The 16,769-nt window shown below is 41.2% G+C and overlaps 1 protein-coding gene across 1 annotated transcript in view; it reads left to right on the plus strand.

Moving 5' to 3' along the window:
* The window catches only part of INO80C (INO80 complex subunit C), a 33,731-nt gene continuing 18,373 nt past the window's right edge, over positions 1,412 to 16,769 (plus strand). The window contains exon 1 of the mRNA XM_021388967.1: positions 1,412 to 4,279. Within this exon, the coding sequence (XP_021244642.1) occupies positions 4,145 to 4,279 (135 nt within the window). The 5' untranslated portion in view covers positions 1,412 to 4,144. The remainder of the gene's footprint in view (positions 4,280 to 16,769) is intronic.

The following is a 16,769-nucleotide window of genomic DNA, read 5'->3' on the forward strand; positions in this document are numbered from 1 at the left end:
GGAAGATTACACTGAATGTTAGATATTTGATGTGTGCTGAAAAAGGCCTTTAATATTACAAAAGTAGACTCCTTAATCCAAGGTTCAAATGCCTATTTTAAAGGCATTTGGCATTATATTTAAACAAAGCTAGTGCAGTCCCTGCAGCTGCAAATTGCAGGGAACAAATGCAAATCACAAGAGTTCACACTGCAAGCTCTGAAAAGTCATCAAAGCCTCCAAGTACTTTTAAAGAATAACATATAAAATGCCACAAGACCTCACAAGCAACCCTGCAGGAATCCGTCGCTTTTTACCCGATAGAGCGGTGAAGCTAAGAACTTCAATCCTTTCTTTTTCCAGAGCCTCTATGAAAATGCAAATAAGCACCCAGTAGACGTATACGCCATTAAAAGAAAAAATATATATCTTCTAAAAGTTTAAATAAAGCTTAACTTAGAGATTATATCACAAATTGCATCTCTGCCATGCCACTGAAGATGGATAAATTAACAGAAAAGTTTTGTGATGCTGTTGCCAGAAGACATTAATGGTAAGAAAAAACTATAATCACCTGATAATTCTCAACTGCCACAACTTCCTACAGTGAATTCAACCTTAAATAACACCTCCCATCTAGCAAAAAGTTATCCCTATTCTGTTGATACAAAATTACATGCAGAAGGAGGTTATATAAGAATTTTTAAAACATTCATTTTAATTCAATAGTGTACAAAGGGATTATGTACACTCTATCACCATTTTAGATACCTAGTAAATTTACAAACTGAAATGCAGGTTACAAAATAACATAATGTAATGTAGAAGGCTCAACCAGTGAAGCTGCAGATGAGTTCCTTTCAAACCTCTCATCTTTCTAGCAGTGCAGAAGTAAGACTAGTAGGAATGTCACAAGCCAAACAATCAAGTGGGATATAAATTAATTACTGAAAGAGATTTAATTTTAAAGCTTGGAATAGAATAAATTAACAGTTGCAGAAAGTGGCCTTCTCCCTTTGGTAGAGCAGAAGAGTACCAACATGTTTAATTCGAAGGCACCAAAGGCATTTGCTCCTGTGCAACCTGAACGTGGCCATCTGAGGACGTTATGCCACGACATGCATGCCCTCCACTCATCTCCTGGGCTGCTCCAACTCACATTAGAGATTCTTCTGTAGGTTTTCTTAAAGCTTTTGCTCTCATCGCTTTCTTCCTCCCATTAAGAACAAATTTTTAAGCTGTCCAATCCTGAGGCACCACCATCCTTCCTGTGCCTCAATAACCTCAACAGCCTCAACACTACTGGAAGTTATCCCCTGGCCATGATGAGATAGCTGGCTGTGGTCAATTTTCATTAAGTCAAAGGGCAGGGGGAAAAAAAAACAAAAAAAAAAAAAAAGAGGATAAAAACTTACATAGAAAAAAAAAAAAGATTCCCAAAGCCTGAGAGTTTCTTCCCTAATTCCAAAGACTCCAGAGTCCTTTTTTGTCAAACATTATTGAGAAAAGTACAATAAAACTTTCCACTTCACTGAAGTTATTACTAACAGGCAGGTGGGAACTGCTCACATTAAAGAGCATGCAGGGTTATTGCTGAGCTGGATTTGATTTTCTTATTAGCGAGGCAGCAAACAACAACAAAAAATAGATCTTGCAGTGTGAGTGCAGGAGATGGTGCTCGCTTTGAGCCAGGCTCAAAGCAAGCAGCAGGAAGAGCCACGTCACACTGCCAAACCAGCAACTGCAATTTGCACTTCTGCAGGCGAGCCCTCACCTGCAGGACAAAGCAACTACCCACTGAAGTGTGCAGTAGGAACACCAGCTACACATTGCACATCTTCACAGAACAGCAACCCTTCATTTTCCACAGGGCCAGGTGCAGGCAGGAACTCAAGGCCTGAGCAGAAGGGAGCCTCACAATGTCAGAGCCCTGATGGCACCCCCAATCCACCACTCATACCCTGCAGACATTCTCAACAATGACACTGCCATTATTATTATCTTCCAATGAGCTATGGACCTGCTGGGATTTTACAGCATGTACCTTGTAAAATTGCACTGCACTCAGTACTGCTGCAATTCCCATGGGCTTTCCAATTTCATTTTTAGTAAATTGATTGATAAAAATGGGCACAGATAAGAAAGTGCTTGACTGCATACTATTTAAAAACTTCCACTGATGCAGCACATTAATTCTCTGCATGATTCACATGCAACAACTACTCTACAGCAGCATTAATGCTCCTCTCAGTAAAAGCATTCCTATGATGCTTTCTTTTAAAAAGGGCATGCCCAGGCGCTGAGTACACAACACGTGCATGGGAAAAAGAAGGGAGCCAGCCCTGGGAGTCAAAAAAAGGCTGACTAAGACAAGACCAACACTGAGCACACAGCTGAGCAATACGGCTTTGTCAGGGGATACAACTCCCTTGCAATTCCCAGAGCTCCTGCTAACTTCAAACTCAGATCACCATCTCGTGACAAGGGTCTGTCATTTGAAGGAGGAAGAAATGCAAACCATGTAGCACACATCAGCCTAGAATAATCATTAACAATAAAGACAAATGTGATGATGTCCATCAGTCTGCTCTGCAGTGCTGCTGACAGCCTCAGACAGAAAGACAGAAACTACATCTGAGAATAAGGGGTCTTGGAGCTTGTACGCAGCCTTGATTATGCTCCTGGAAAGCAAATCTTGCCCTGCTTTTATGTTGTATACACAGGTGCCTGGAGAGCAGCCTAAAAGCCCAGGCTTTTGTCCTCAACTCTCTCAGGCCACCTCCATAGCTTTTGTTTTACACAGCGTGGCCTGGCACCCCTACTGTGACCAAGCTCAACGCTCATTACAGCACCGACTATAAACGTGACCTATTTCTTATGTTTGAGTGTCAACATCTTGGACCTCTGCCTCTCCAGGGGGCATGCACTGGGTCAGGGTCTCACACGGCTGCCACTACAAATCTAAAGGTTGGGTGTTGCACAGAGGCAGCTAAATAAATAAATAAATAAAGTTGTAAGTTGAACAGCACCTTGAATGCAGGTGCATGAATGCATAAAGAAGCTAAAAATCACTTTATCAGCTGCCAAGCAGCTTGAGAGCTGTTTGCAACCTATTGCCACCAACCGCTTCTCTGAGGTACGGAATGAAACAGCATAGGAAATAAGAGGGCTCCTTGAGTCCTTGGGAACACACTCCTAAGCTCCACACAACTGTTCTGATGCACTGCTCCAGTGCAAAGTCACTCCAGATTCCAAAGGAGAGGAAAAGTTACTGGACTGAGTCACTCTCCACATCACAACAGGGCGTTGTGCTGCATGTCTGCCTGCTTGGGAGCAACCACATTCTTAGCAGTATGAATTACTCAGAGACATTCACTATCTGTTATTGACGGTCATAAAGTGAAAAATGTAACAACCGCCATAGTTATCTGCAACTTGCATTAACGGATTATACAGTTAAACGTGGACAATAACACAGAGTGTTTATCAGAAGGTTTCTTGGAGCTCATCATTTTAGAATTGAAGGGAACAAGTAAAACTACCTGCTTATCAGGGCAACTAGAAAAAAAAAATGACGTATTTTAAAGACTCAAATAACCCTCCTCCTGGTCTGAAAGCGCTTTGCATAACCTTGCGTCATTTAGGGCAGACTTAAGACACAGACAGCTTGCGCAGACAGCGTCGTACCCTACACGCTGGGCACACACGGTTCCTCAGTCCCCCACACTACAGCTCGCATTCATCCAAGTCTAGCACGGCCTTTTGTGATACGGCACTTCCCAAAAACCACTGACTGCATCCTTCCCGGCGTACGGAGGCTCAGAGACAGTCCTGTCTGCAGGTGACGAGGCAGCGCCGGGGGGGAGGGGATCTGCCACAGCAGTGCCTCTCAGCAGGACCTGGACGAGGAACAGGGGGCTGCGAGCCTCTCTCCAGCTGCCGAATCACAGGGGCTCACACACCCGCGGTGGCGGCAGTTAAAGCCGGAACCTCCCGCCCCTCCTCCACTAACGCTCTCCCCCATAGCGCCCGCCTGAGGTGGGGAGTGCGCTGCGCCTGCGCATGCCGAGCAACAGCGACCTCATTGCGCCTGCGCGGCCTCGCCAACAGAGGGGGAGGGGACCGCGCGCTCCCGTTCTTGCCCCGTGCTCGGCCCGGGGGGAAAATGGCGAGCCTGATTCCCGCGGCGACCTCATCACCCGCCGGCGCTCCTTCCCGTAGCAAGAAGCGCCCGGCAAGCCCGGGCACCGGCAGCGGTCCGGCTAAGAAAAAGAAAGTGGCAGCGTCGAGCGGCTCGCAGGTAATGCTCGCGGGCAGGCAGCGCGCATGTGCCACGGCGGTTTCCGCGCTCCCCCACGCACCGCGCATGCGCGCGTAGGGAGAGCGGTTGGGGCGTGCCCTGCTGCCGGCGGGGTCTGTCCGAGCGTCTGCGCCTCGCGCCTTGACGCTGCCTATTCGTTTGTAGCGCTGGGGCTGTGTACCTTCTGTGCGTACCGGCTACGTTGTTGGCTGTGTAACTAACAGGCGAAGCTTTGCCTCGGCTTAGGAAAAGCAGTGTTTATAAAATCGCTTTATCGTCAGCGTAAAGCCCATCCAGTTGAACGCTTGCAGTGGGCAGGGCTGCCCTCCACCAGCTTAGGCTGCCCAGGGCCCCATCCAACCTGGCCTTGAGCGCCTCCAGGGATGGGGCACCACAGCTTCTCCGGGCGGCCTGTGCCAGCCCCTCACCGCTCTGAGTAAAGAATTTCTCCCTAACATCTATCTCTCAAACGTTATGTCTGGATTACTTCTTTTAGAAGGATTATGTTAGCTAACGTCAAAAAAAAAACGGCTGGAAAAAAAATGGTTGCCTTTTTATATTTCATCCCATAGATGATTCTTGTCAGTAATATTTCACAGGCTGTAATAGTAGTGTAGCTGCAAAGTATGCACAGCCCGTTAGGTTGCTTATTTTCACATGAGCCATCAGATCAGGGAACCATGTATGCATTTTCCAGCAGATTTTCTCTCCAGACGATTGAAAGCCATTGTGCACGTGCCAAGGCGCAGTCAGAAACCTTTCTGTGTTCTGAATGATGCTCTTGTAACTCTTGTTTTCTCCCTGTGGCATTTAAATGGTTTATTTTCCTTTTCTGGTGCTCTTATCCCCATGAGAGGCAGTATGAACCACGGTGATTAATGTAGCTAACAAACTGCACTGCAACCATGAAGAGTTACTGCCTGGCATGATTGTGTTTGACAACTTTTTTCAAGGTCTATTAGCAATAAGAATCTGGATTTCCAACATGGAAAAGACTGCTCTGTGTTTGTATGCATATATAAAATCATTTACACTTAACAATCTTCTCCAGCACTTCAACCTCTAAAACTGTTTTCTGAAGTTCACATCAAACTTAAGCCCAGAGGTAGCGTCTAGTATTATGAGACAACCCATGATCTCTTACCCAGACTGAGTTTTGATAGTATTGTGATAAAGTTTTTGCAGTTCTTCTCACAAGAGATTTCAGTGGAGAAAGGAGTAATTTCTCATTCAAGTCAGCATACACAATCACTGACTTGAGCAATTCAGATCAATCCCGTAAGGGAAAGAAAAAAAATGAGGCTCAGAAAGTGCCTAACCTCAGAAATGGGACAAGAAACAGCTCGTTGATCTTCTTGCTATCACATTCAGTGTTGCTGACTAGCTCTGGAGTGAGCCAGTTTGAACAGAAATGAAATGGAAAATGGGGGCTTTGCATTTTTTGAGTTAGAAACATTGATCACTGAGCACATTCTTCTTCACTACCTCATTTAATCTGTGCTCTCCAGAAGCTTTACATAGCCCATAGTTAATTGCTGAGTAGTGTACTTTTTCTGGATAAGGAAACCTGTGACACAAGGAAACAGTAATTCTAGCCTGCTGAGCTCGTCAGAATACAGCCTGTCAACAAGCACTTAATGCTCCATTTTATAAATTATCCAATTTTTAAGTGGATCAGCCAGTCAGAGACTAGGCCATCAGTGAATTTTAAATATGCTTTCTGAATATATTAACTACCGAGTATCCAGTCATTGTGGGCCTTTACTTAATTGTTAGTTTAATGCCACATGAATAACATCCTTTATTCAGCTGTCTGATAAGTACACACCCTTAATACACACTACTTGCAGCACAAGTTTGGATGTAGTAGTTGGTACTCTTCAGGCTGTTCATTTTCCTAAGTAACCTCTTTGATATTTTTAACAGCTTTATACAGCCTCATTTCAGCCTTTCAGGTGCCAAATATATCGTGTCTTTAGCTCAGCATGGTATGGTTTCTATTTTAAACAAACTGACATTGTGAAACAAATGGGAAAATAGTGAATTATTTCCTTGGTTAATTAGCAGACTATAGGTAGGAGGATCCCTACCGAGAGGTCTTTAACTACCTGCAGGGTCAGCTTTGGGTCTGAGGACTCTCCTAATGTACTCTAAAGTACACTGTATGCTTTTGACTGTTACATTAACTGGTAACTTCTGCAGAGCCTACTTCAAAATACACTTCACGCTGCCACCAATTTTGAGTTTCCTCACATCTGTGGTTCCGTCACTGTGAAATAAAACAAAAACGTTTTGTTGCAGTGTGACTTCTGGAAGTCACATTAGCTTGCTTTTCTTTGGTAAGCTTTATGTTACAAGTAGCTATCAGCATAGTGCTCTTGCTGAAAGATGTGCTGGTATGACAAAACTGTAGATTTCAGAGAATCACCGAAAATGTGGTATATTTTTAATAAAACAATTTTGCTGGAGTATAGCATTGTAATCAGCACGTTTGAGTAATTGTGCGTGTACTATGTAAGAATGCACAAGGATCACACAGTGTACAGATCTTTTAAACCCAATTTTGATTACGTTTCTCTGACACATGGTCTAGAATACGAGTTACTACTTTCTCTAAGATACACTTCTAAGGCATTAGCAAATAACATTCTTTGGAGTTTGTATGACTTACTGACCCAAAGGTATTGAGTCATGTTTGCTTTGGAAGAACATTGCCCATAGGGCTTGTCAGTCATGTCTACAGAAGGAGACACATGCTTTTTGGATACAATGCCTGTATTTACCAAACGTAACATTAAAAATGAGTTTACAGGAAAGCACGATTGCAGATTGATTACATCATTTCTATTAGCCTTGCACAATTATTCCTGCATGCGGCTGTGCCACTGAAAAATACCTCAGTCTTCGCTGCAGCAAATGATTTTTAATGTTGAGGATTATTATGTATATTAAAATGTTAACGTCAGGTGTGAAAACCAGTGCTGTTTTTTGGCTTACATAGCACCGTTCAGGTAGATGTCTTTGCCCAATGATTTCCAGTAGCTTCTGTGTTGGTTTAGCTCCAGTGCTGACAGAGGTAACAGAAGCTCTTGGGCAGACTTGTCTCCAGGTCTCTTGTCCTTTTAATTACTATCACTTAACCTGGGGTAGAATGAGTATCTTCAATACTGATCTAAAAATGCTCCTAGTTCCTCTACCTTAATGTTCACACCAGTATTTTTACAGATGATTAGAGCAACAGGAAGCATCTAAAAGAGTGTACTCTACATTAAGATGTGACCGGTGGAGCAAAATGCTTGCACCTGACAGCTAACAAGCTTCAAAGACAAAACTTGCAGTAAGATAAGAGAGGGGCTTGGAAATAAATTTGTCAGAGGACAAAGAGAGGAAAATGTGCTAAATATGGAGTAAATGAATATTTCCTTATGTGTTTGTGAAACAACTTCAGTAAATGCCTCACTTGGAGAATGATACAAAATTTTGTCTTACATTTTGAATGGATGTCAGCCGCTTTGTAAACTACAGAAGTACACAAAGAATGCTCCTTCTTCCTCTCTCTCCAACTCTGTAGCAAATTTTGGTACAATTTAGAAAAGAATGATTGAAATTCCTCCTCTGCAAGACTTGAGTGGTATTTCCAAGTTACTTACATGATTAAATACATTGATTTTATCTCTGTGAATATTGCAGCAGTGCTACCGGAAACCATTTTACGTAACTATTTCTCATATGTATATTTCACACTGTCTTCCTTTTTTCTCATTCTGTGCTCAAAAACAGGAGCTCTACAACTTAATTGTGCAAGGCTAATAGAAAATAGGAAAGTCAGAATGGTGTAAGGTTCTCTTAAGTAAGCTCCTCTAATGCACAACCTTAAAATAAAATGAATGACTTTAAGATAAGCTTAGAACTCCGTTTTTTATTTAAAATGTAACTGAGTTGTGGTATTTTACATTGTCACCTGAAGATCCCTGATTAGGAGCTGCACCCTCAACAAGTCTTAGCTATGTACATATTAGCATGGCTGCTGTTATGTATTCAGAAGCTAACAACAGAGAGCTTACCCGGGGATATAAATAGCGTGGAATTGGACTCCAAACCATCAGTAAATTTAATCAGTTCTCCTGTTCTGCTGTTTTACCAAGCCTATCACTGTAAGTAGGAAGCCATCAAATCAATTTAAAAATAACTTTGTTTTAAAGAGTCCATTTGATCTGGCTCTAATTTCCTGAAAAATGAGGTTAGGGAAGGATGAGTTTAACCACGGAATCAGAGAGTGCGACTGCAACTACCGCACCGAACTGCTGCTTTCACTGTGTTTCGGGACAAGTACCTTCTGCAGTATGGCACAGTGTAATAATGATTTTCTGGTTTGACAGGAAAAATGAATTGCTTATGAATACAGACCTTGTTTACAGGCCTAACCAGTGTAACACTAAACTTACTTTCGTAATACTATTCCCCATGAGACTTTCTGTAACAGAAAAGCATGATTTGCCTTTGTAGCTGGAAATTTAAAAAACAAGTTGTGTTTCTCACTGACCCCCTTGCCTAGAGACAGCAGGACCCTGACACAACACAGTAGTTGAGAGCTGTGAGTACATATACACATGCCAGTTTATTAAAAAAGTATTTTTTCATTACGCTCTAAAGTTTTTTGGTTTCGTTTTTTTTTTTTAAAACATCTCTCACCCCTTAAGGTTATGACAGTAACTGAAAAAACATGAATTTAACCAATGAACTGGACCCAATCTGAAGCTACTGCTTGCTTCAAACAAAGACATAATCTGCTCTCAGGGGATGTCAACACAAACCTAATTAAATTGATTTAAATGGATAAAGAATGCTTTAAATTGGATAAAGAGTAGCTATCATGGTACACTGCAGCCAATTGCTAGTTACTGATAAGAATTCCTGAGGTGAGCTGTTGAGGCTGAGCCGCTTGCACTCTTGTTCACGTTCCTACCCAAGAGTGCTGGCTCTTAGAAAATGAACTCATCCAGTTGAAACCATACTGCCTTGTCCTAACGAGTTCAAACAGCAGTGGGCAGGTTGTGATAGCCGACCAGACTGCAGAGCATGGAAAATTCTGGGAAATGGCAGTTCTCTGAATGAAGCAGGTAGGGTCATCACTTAGATTAATCCCCTTTAAACACGTGTGACCACAAAGATACTTTCTGTGATAAAGCAGACGGTGAAAAGCTGGAATATGAAGCATCTCCTGGAGGAGGTTTTTTGTGCTCTTGCAAGAAACAGCTCGTTTTCAGGCTGTCCACTAATGAGAGCCAGGATTCTCCTGAGGTACTGGTTTCTGTCAGTTGCACATCTAAAGTCAAATCTGTTAAAAAAGCAGAATCCCTGCAGTCCCCCAAGGGGAAAAACAATAATTAAAAACAATTAGCGTATTTTGTAGGGAAATGTGTCTAAAGATTTGTGTGTTTTAAGTGTAGCTTCATATTAAGAAAAAGAAGGAATTGATTTATATATCAATCTGGATTAAAAGGAAGACTGTCAAAGCTGAGAGCTGAGCATTGACTTCGCTTGATGTTTGTTATATACTGAAGAGTTTAAAAGATCTGTAATCATAGCAGCATGTGAATTTCCAAACCAGTCTGTGCCAGTCTCTGAGAACTGCTGGTCCTCCTAACAAATGGGATTAATTTTGAGATTTAGAGTAAACACAGATGTGGTTTTTTGTAGAAAGGTAAAAGCATATGTGCATTGACTTGTACTATAGGCATCAGTATGCTGGTGTCATGTTATTTACCTGTCTCCCCTTATCCTGGCAAGAGAACTTTAGTTTTTCCTTTAGCCAGAAGATAATGGAGAGTCTTACGGTGATTGCACTCAGTGTCAGGATTCATAATAAACATACAAGAAGGTTAAAAGAAATAATAAATATGGTTCATTGCTTCTATCACAAGGAGATAAAACAGAATGGATTTTTTTTTTTTCTGAAAGAGAAAGAACAATCTATAAAACGTTTCACACGTGTACTTTAGCGTGACATTTTGTCTGAGAGGTAGTGCTCCTAAAAGGCAATTTAAGGGGCCAGTTAGCGCATTAAAAGGTTCAGGTTAACCGAAGAAAACTTGGATTAACTTAAGTTGTGCAGATTTGAATAGCTGTCAGCCTGTTTTTCACGTTTTTGTAAAGTGTAATGCTTCTGTTAGATAATATTTCAGTTCTTGCTTTAGCAGCGAATTGGCAATGCAGTTACATAAATAGCAATGCAGCTACATAAATGTATTAATTTTTTATTAGAAAGGCTAATAGAGATATTAATTTGGTAGCGTAGCAGTGTTTTGAACACATTTTTAAGCATTCCAAGAACACAGAATTGAGGCATTGGCTGTTTATTTTGGCTTAGAGCTGTAGAAAGCCATAAAAATTGTGACACTGCATTGCAAAATATACATTGCCCTCACAGCAGCGTTCATATCCATCAACATCATGTCTTGTCTCCCTGGAAAGTACACCTACAATTTTGGGAGGCACAGTTAACCACCCTAGTAATTTATATTGATATAAAGGAGAGAAGCCCAGTCTCCTACCACCTCCTTCACTTCTCCCTGCCCCCACAGCCTTGCCAGCTTCACACAGGCCTGCCCAGGCTCAGCAGCGCAAAGCAGACCTTCCCCTCTCCTAGACGATGCTCTGTGTCTCTGCTGCCTTGGTGAGCTGGGCTAATTCACAGGGGATCTAGCACAGGGAAGAAGTTGGACCAAGCAGCAGAGAAACCCACTTTTCCATTACAAGTGAGCTGCTTCCTGAGCTTAGAGATTCTCAACTGCAGGTTTCACTAGTTTACCTTAACAAACTAAGAGGAAACTGCAGCGGTTCAAGATCTGACTCATTAGCAGATCCCGTGCCCTTGCCTATGGAGGGGCAGGGAGGGTAAAGCTTCAGCTGCCTTACTGCTTGCTTGTCAGCCCCTTAGGGGTGATTCTGTGCCACCCAGCAAGCAATGTGGGATGCCACCAACATATGCTAGAAGGAAATGCTAGGGCCGGGTCCTGATGCTGGTTCTCCCTGAAGATGTAGGCAACTCTTTCCACTTGGATTCAGAACCATGAACATCTGCCTTTGCAAAGGCCAGTATGGAGTCCTTTCTTTCAAAAGCAGAGCAGGATTCACACTTAGGGCACTGATACTTTTTTTTTTTTCTATGAGGTGTCCTTCCAGCTGCTTGCCGGATCCCCCACGTGAAGTTAGTTCTGTTCCTGCCTCAGCCCCAGGGGACTCAGAGCCCCTTTTTCCGCACACACACCCTAACCGCGAGGCTGGGAGCCAGTCTGGTGCAGTGGAAGAGGCATGGAAATGTTTCCTCCTCTGCAGCTGAGGATGGACATTTTGTCTGTTCCAAAGAGAATGACTGCATAGTCTGGTATTGAGGACAGTTGTCAGAATGGCCTCTCTTTTATGTACTTTTTTTTTCTGTTTACGTATTTCATATAATGATATTTTAACACAAAATACACCGTTGTTCAATCAGGGATCAGAAATCCTTTTCTTTCCAAAATTCTAGCCCAGAAAAAAGCTAGGTAGATACGCCATCTAAGAACAAGTATGTATGTTGTAATAAAAATGTATGACTGTTATTCCAAGAAACAAATTTGAAATGGATAAGAAGGAAATCGTTTTGTGAGTAATATGTAATTAAACCATAGCATGGACTTACATGGAGCCCCTGGCTTTGTAAGGGTGCTGTGTGCTTTATCACTACAGCCTTATTTGCTGCTTCCACAGATTTATGCTTTTCCAAGGTAGTGAAAGAGTGAGAAGAAGGGTACGAAAGGCCTATAATAGTTTCTGTATAAGTTTGAGAAAGTTTACAGTTATGGATGTCGTCAACTAAGTGGTATAGGTGGTAAAATCAAAAGCTTCCAAGCATACAACGATTCAGCAGCTTCCAAATCTAATTACACTCTGAGAACAATGGTTTAGAGTTTAGTTAGGTAGTCAGTTAGACCACCTTGGCAGTGAAGGTTAGTGGCATCCCAGGAGCACAGGGGATGTTAATCAGGGAAGGGAGAGAGGGTTAGGAAAATACTTGTCATCTGTGAGAAAGGAGGGAGTTAAAACCCCGCAGAAAACTGTTTGTAAGTTATGTGCCCTAAAAAAATCTTTCTTTTGAGTTCTTATGCAGCCCATCCAGAAGCTTGTCTAAATTTTCCAGGTAAACAGGTGTATTTAATAAAAGATGGCCCCTCTGCCTAGAAACTTTATGCCCTGAAACCATCAGGACTACAGCGAAATACTGCCAAAATGGAACATGCAGAAATTAGGGCAGTAATTAACATGAGTTATATGACTGCTCATGACCAAAAGAGCTTTTTGCTAATAAAAACAGCATTTTCTATTTTATAGGATTCTGTTTTTTTACTAGAGACATGGAAGGCAGCCCAGAGAGCTGTGCTATCACTGTACTCGGAGGTGCTCACGCTGCCTGGCCCAAGCTCATTTCTGACCCTGCCTGGAGGAGGAAGTGGACTGGCTGCCTCCCAAGGTCCCCTCCAGCCTCATCGTGCTGTGATTCATTGAGTATCTCCTTTCAGATACCTGGTTTATGTGGTAAAGATGGTAGTCCTTCCTCTCCCTGAACATACAGTCCTACACTCCTTCAATAGTTTGCTCTGGGTGCTGTAACTGTACTGCAGCTTTCCCCACAGTGTCTTAATGAAGCCCCAGACTCAATGACTCTGTTTTATTATTATTATTCTCCCTTCACCGTAACAATACTTACATTTTTCTAGAACTGCTTTTCCCTCTGAGGAACAGCACAATGTTCTTACACTTAAGTTAGCTCTAACAATCAAGAAACCAAAACAGGAGAACATCATTACACCTTGACGTGCTTACAGCATGTTCAGGCCCCTCAACCCTGGTCTGAGGTTGTCAGCTGGGAAAGTCCTTATTCCTTAAGTTAATTACCTTTGTTTACTTAGTCTAGAACTAGCAGTGTTCATTTGAGTCTCAAATTATCATCCTTTAATATTCTCCGTAGGTCAGAAGTTTTCCTTTAATTTTTGCTAAGTCCAATTTGTAGCAGCCAGAATTGGTTTTTGTTTGAGCCACAGAAATGTCCTTTTATCCTCCTTTCTGACTGTCCAAAAGGTATTTTTTTCATTTGCTAGATAATTGATTGTGGAAAACTTATTAAAAAACCCTGTTAAACCCATCAGAAAATATTAAATACTGTGTTTCTTACCCACCCGTGATAATGGATGTGATACCAAACTTCACTAATTCTGATGGAGTGGGAAAGTTAAGTCTTGTAAACAGTTCTGTTTTGCTTTAAGTCCAGCAAAATAGGCAGTCAGAATACCAGTTTATATGCAAAACATTCAGCTGTCTGGCCCTTTCCAGGATGTACCACAGTTCCTCAACTTCAATATATAACATCAAGGTGAATTGTACTGCCACAAAATTACACAACTGAGTAAACAACCACTGGCTTGTACAAATATTTCTGCAGAAGTGTTACAGAAATTTGCCTTGTAACTAGCATTGCTGTGCAGCTCTCTCCTCCCTTTTCCCTGAGTAGTCTCAGAATAGCGTACAATAGACACCTGTATCGCCTTATTTTCATCTGAGTTAAAATCTGCCATATGCCATCTGTTTCAGTGCAGTCATCACTATTTTTGTCATTATCCAGTTAAATGTAGGTATTCATAGGATAATGCATCTACGGTTTTGCTTAAGTATGGGAAACTGCTAATCAAAGCGAGACTGCATGGTGTTGAGTTTGTTAGATCAAGGGACTTAAATGTAGTATTCAGGGCATGTCCGGGAAGATATTTATTTTGTCACATAATATGGGACAGACACTAAGGATGACAGTTCTAGTCTGAAGATTTTTCAATACTAAGATAGTTTCGTTTCTTGTTCTCTTTTAAGGACCTTTGGAACATGTGACATGGTTACTGCTCTCTGATACCATGTAACTTTTTGAAGTTTATAGAAAAAACATTTTTATTCTAAATTGCTTTACAAGTGGATTATTTCGTATGCCTATTTCGTATGCCACTGTACCTTTATAGTTGGTCTAGACGATCTTAATGGTCTTTTCCAACCTTAATGATTGTTTGATTCTACCTAACGTTTGCCTTTCTGACATCATGTTTCAGTATCACAGTCTTAAATAGCTAGACATAGATGAAAACTTATTCAAGTAACTTTAGACTGAAGTCTTTGCAGTAAGATTGGTGAGATTTACTCATACATTGTGGCAGCAGGAAGTATAGTTAGCAGAAATGTAATAGAAATAAAATGAGAATGTTTATATGCTTCAAGTGACAAGACATACACATGACAATTAAGACAGACACAGCCAGGGCCTAAAAGTTGCCAAAAACAGGAAAAAAAAGTAAAGTTTTGTTATCAGTTTACCAGTTAGTCCACAACATCTAGATATAAAAATAGAGTATTCTAATTGACATCTATATATTTTTCCTAAGAAAAATAGGTAAGAGCTCTGGAAGATGGATACACCTGTCTTTACTTGAAACTAATTAATGCCCTTCCTTGAAGAGAATACTCCAGCTTTGTTTCTTATCAAATTGGATAATGTTTTACAGAATAAACTAAAATCAGGGAAGTGAGTATTTTCTGCAGGACGTGATTGTTTTCTTGTCAGCCATAGGAACTGGAATCTCTTTGCTTTCCTTGTCTCTGATTCAGGTGCAGGTGGGTGCATAGGCTTGGATTCTATTCCCAACTTGCCCGAAGTCTGTTATATGACAGAGGGATTTTGATGTGCTCCCTGAGCAGCATTACAGTGAGAAAAGCGTATCAGCATATTGTAATCCTCCGTTTTTTTTTTTTTCCCTGAAATTCTTTGACCTTAGCTGTTCTGTATCAAATGAAGTATTTGAAACCTTGTAGCATGCAGTTGAGCCAAAGTCGTTGACCGAACATTTTATTTTTTCTGATAGAGAAGGGAAGGTACCTGCAGTTTTTATAGAAAAATCAATTGTGAATTACTCTAGTCTTTCTTGCTACTGTATTTCCATACATTTTCAGTCATGAGGCCAATCATCAGTTCAGATTTCTTTCTCGTGAGCAACCAAAACGTTCTGTTAGCTGGGCTCAGTTTTATTTACTCTTGGAGAAAGCATGAACTAATGTGCTTTTTCACTCTCTATATACTAAAATTTTAGCTGCAGAGCTGCTTCAGCATGTCATTCAGCTCACGATTTTGCCCAAGTTACATTTTTCTTAATAAAGAAAACTGTCAAACATTACAAACAAGGAACAGTTTCAGTCCACAAAGTGAAATCTGAAAGTGAGAGTTCCTTTGCAGTTATTTAAGCCGAAGGGAGCTTTGTGGCAAATGCAAATTAAACCACACTTTTCTGGGATAGTGTGCAGCTATTCACAGTTGTGTCCCAATTACGTTTTATTTGAGGCTTTTCTCCATAGAAAATAGTGATATTCTTTTTACCTTAAACTATCTGCGAGTTACAAAAGTTTGTCCAAGTTTGGAAGTTTTGAAGTGGAAAAATATGTTTGGCATCTGAAATCTCTTGAGGAGAAATCAAAGCTTTTATTGAAGACTATTAGTCTATGGTTGAAAGTTCAGTAATTTTGAAGCGAGTTTTCCTGGATTTTTTTTTTCTTAAGCGAGCAGCACCAGTAAAAGGCAGCTCTTGTGTCATGAAATGGCTAGGCCTTTTTCTTCTGGTTTTCCAAGCGATGTTTGAGAGGTAGGAATGTAATTAAAATCTTACCCTCCCTTTGGCTGCATTTTTAATTCTGCATTCAAACCCTCACACAGCGTAATAGAGCTTTGCTTCGGGGTGTTTTATACCTCTATCAAAGTGACTAAAGTAATTAGTATTTTATGCATTTTGGTAAGCATTTTGTCACTGGAAGCACCAGTGCAGGTGAATGATAATGGTTTGAAGCTCAGGCAGTGACGGGACCCTAAATGGGAATGTCGCCTTTTAATCAAGAGCACTTGGAGTCTATGGTATTGAAATGCCCTACAGAGAACATAGAGAGGCCATCCATCACCTTGTGACAGTCCAATCTTTTAGCACATGAGTAAAATTTTATTCAGCCTTTCTAAGGCAGTTGGAACATAAGATGTTTTAACTCATCTCCAAACAGCAGTGTGGAAGCATAATGTGAAGATTGCTTTCTGGATGGTGTGTATGTCTTTATTTAGCATCTTTATTGATTTAGAGTGCAACTGAAACTTTTTCCATGTCCCACTCCCAACACCCCCACCCTCATTTTCATACACCAAACAGGGTGGATTATTTCTGCATTTCAGCTGTGTGTTTGGAATTAATTTGTGTAGTTCATTAACTCTCGATGTTTAGTGGAAATACTCAGCAGGTTAGAAAGGAAGAAGTGCTGCAGGTGGGCAGTGGGCAGGTTTTGTGGCTCATGCAGACAAGCTGCTGGACAGGGCCTTGGGTGTCATTTGGTCATATACACTTGGAATGGTGAACTATTACTATTACAACAATTCAAAAATCTC

The sequence above is a fragment of the Numida meleagris genome, chromosome 2 (assembly GCF_002078875.1).
Source record: "Numida meleagris isolate 19003 breed g44 Domestic line chromosome 2, NumMel1.0, whole genome shotgun sequence".
Taxonomy (NCBI): Eukaryota; Metazoa; Chordata; class Aves; order Galliformes; family Numididae; genus Numida; species Numida meleagris.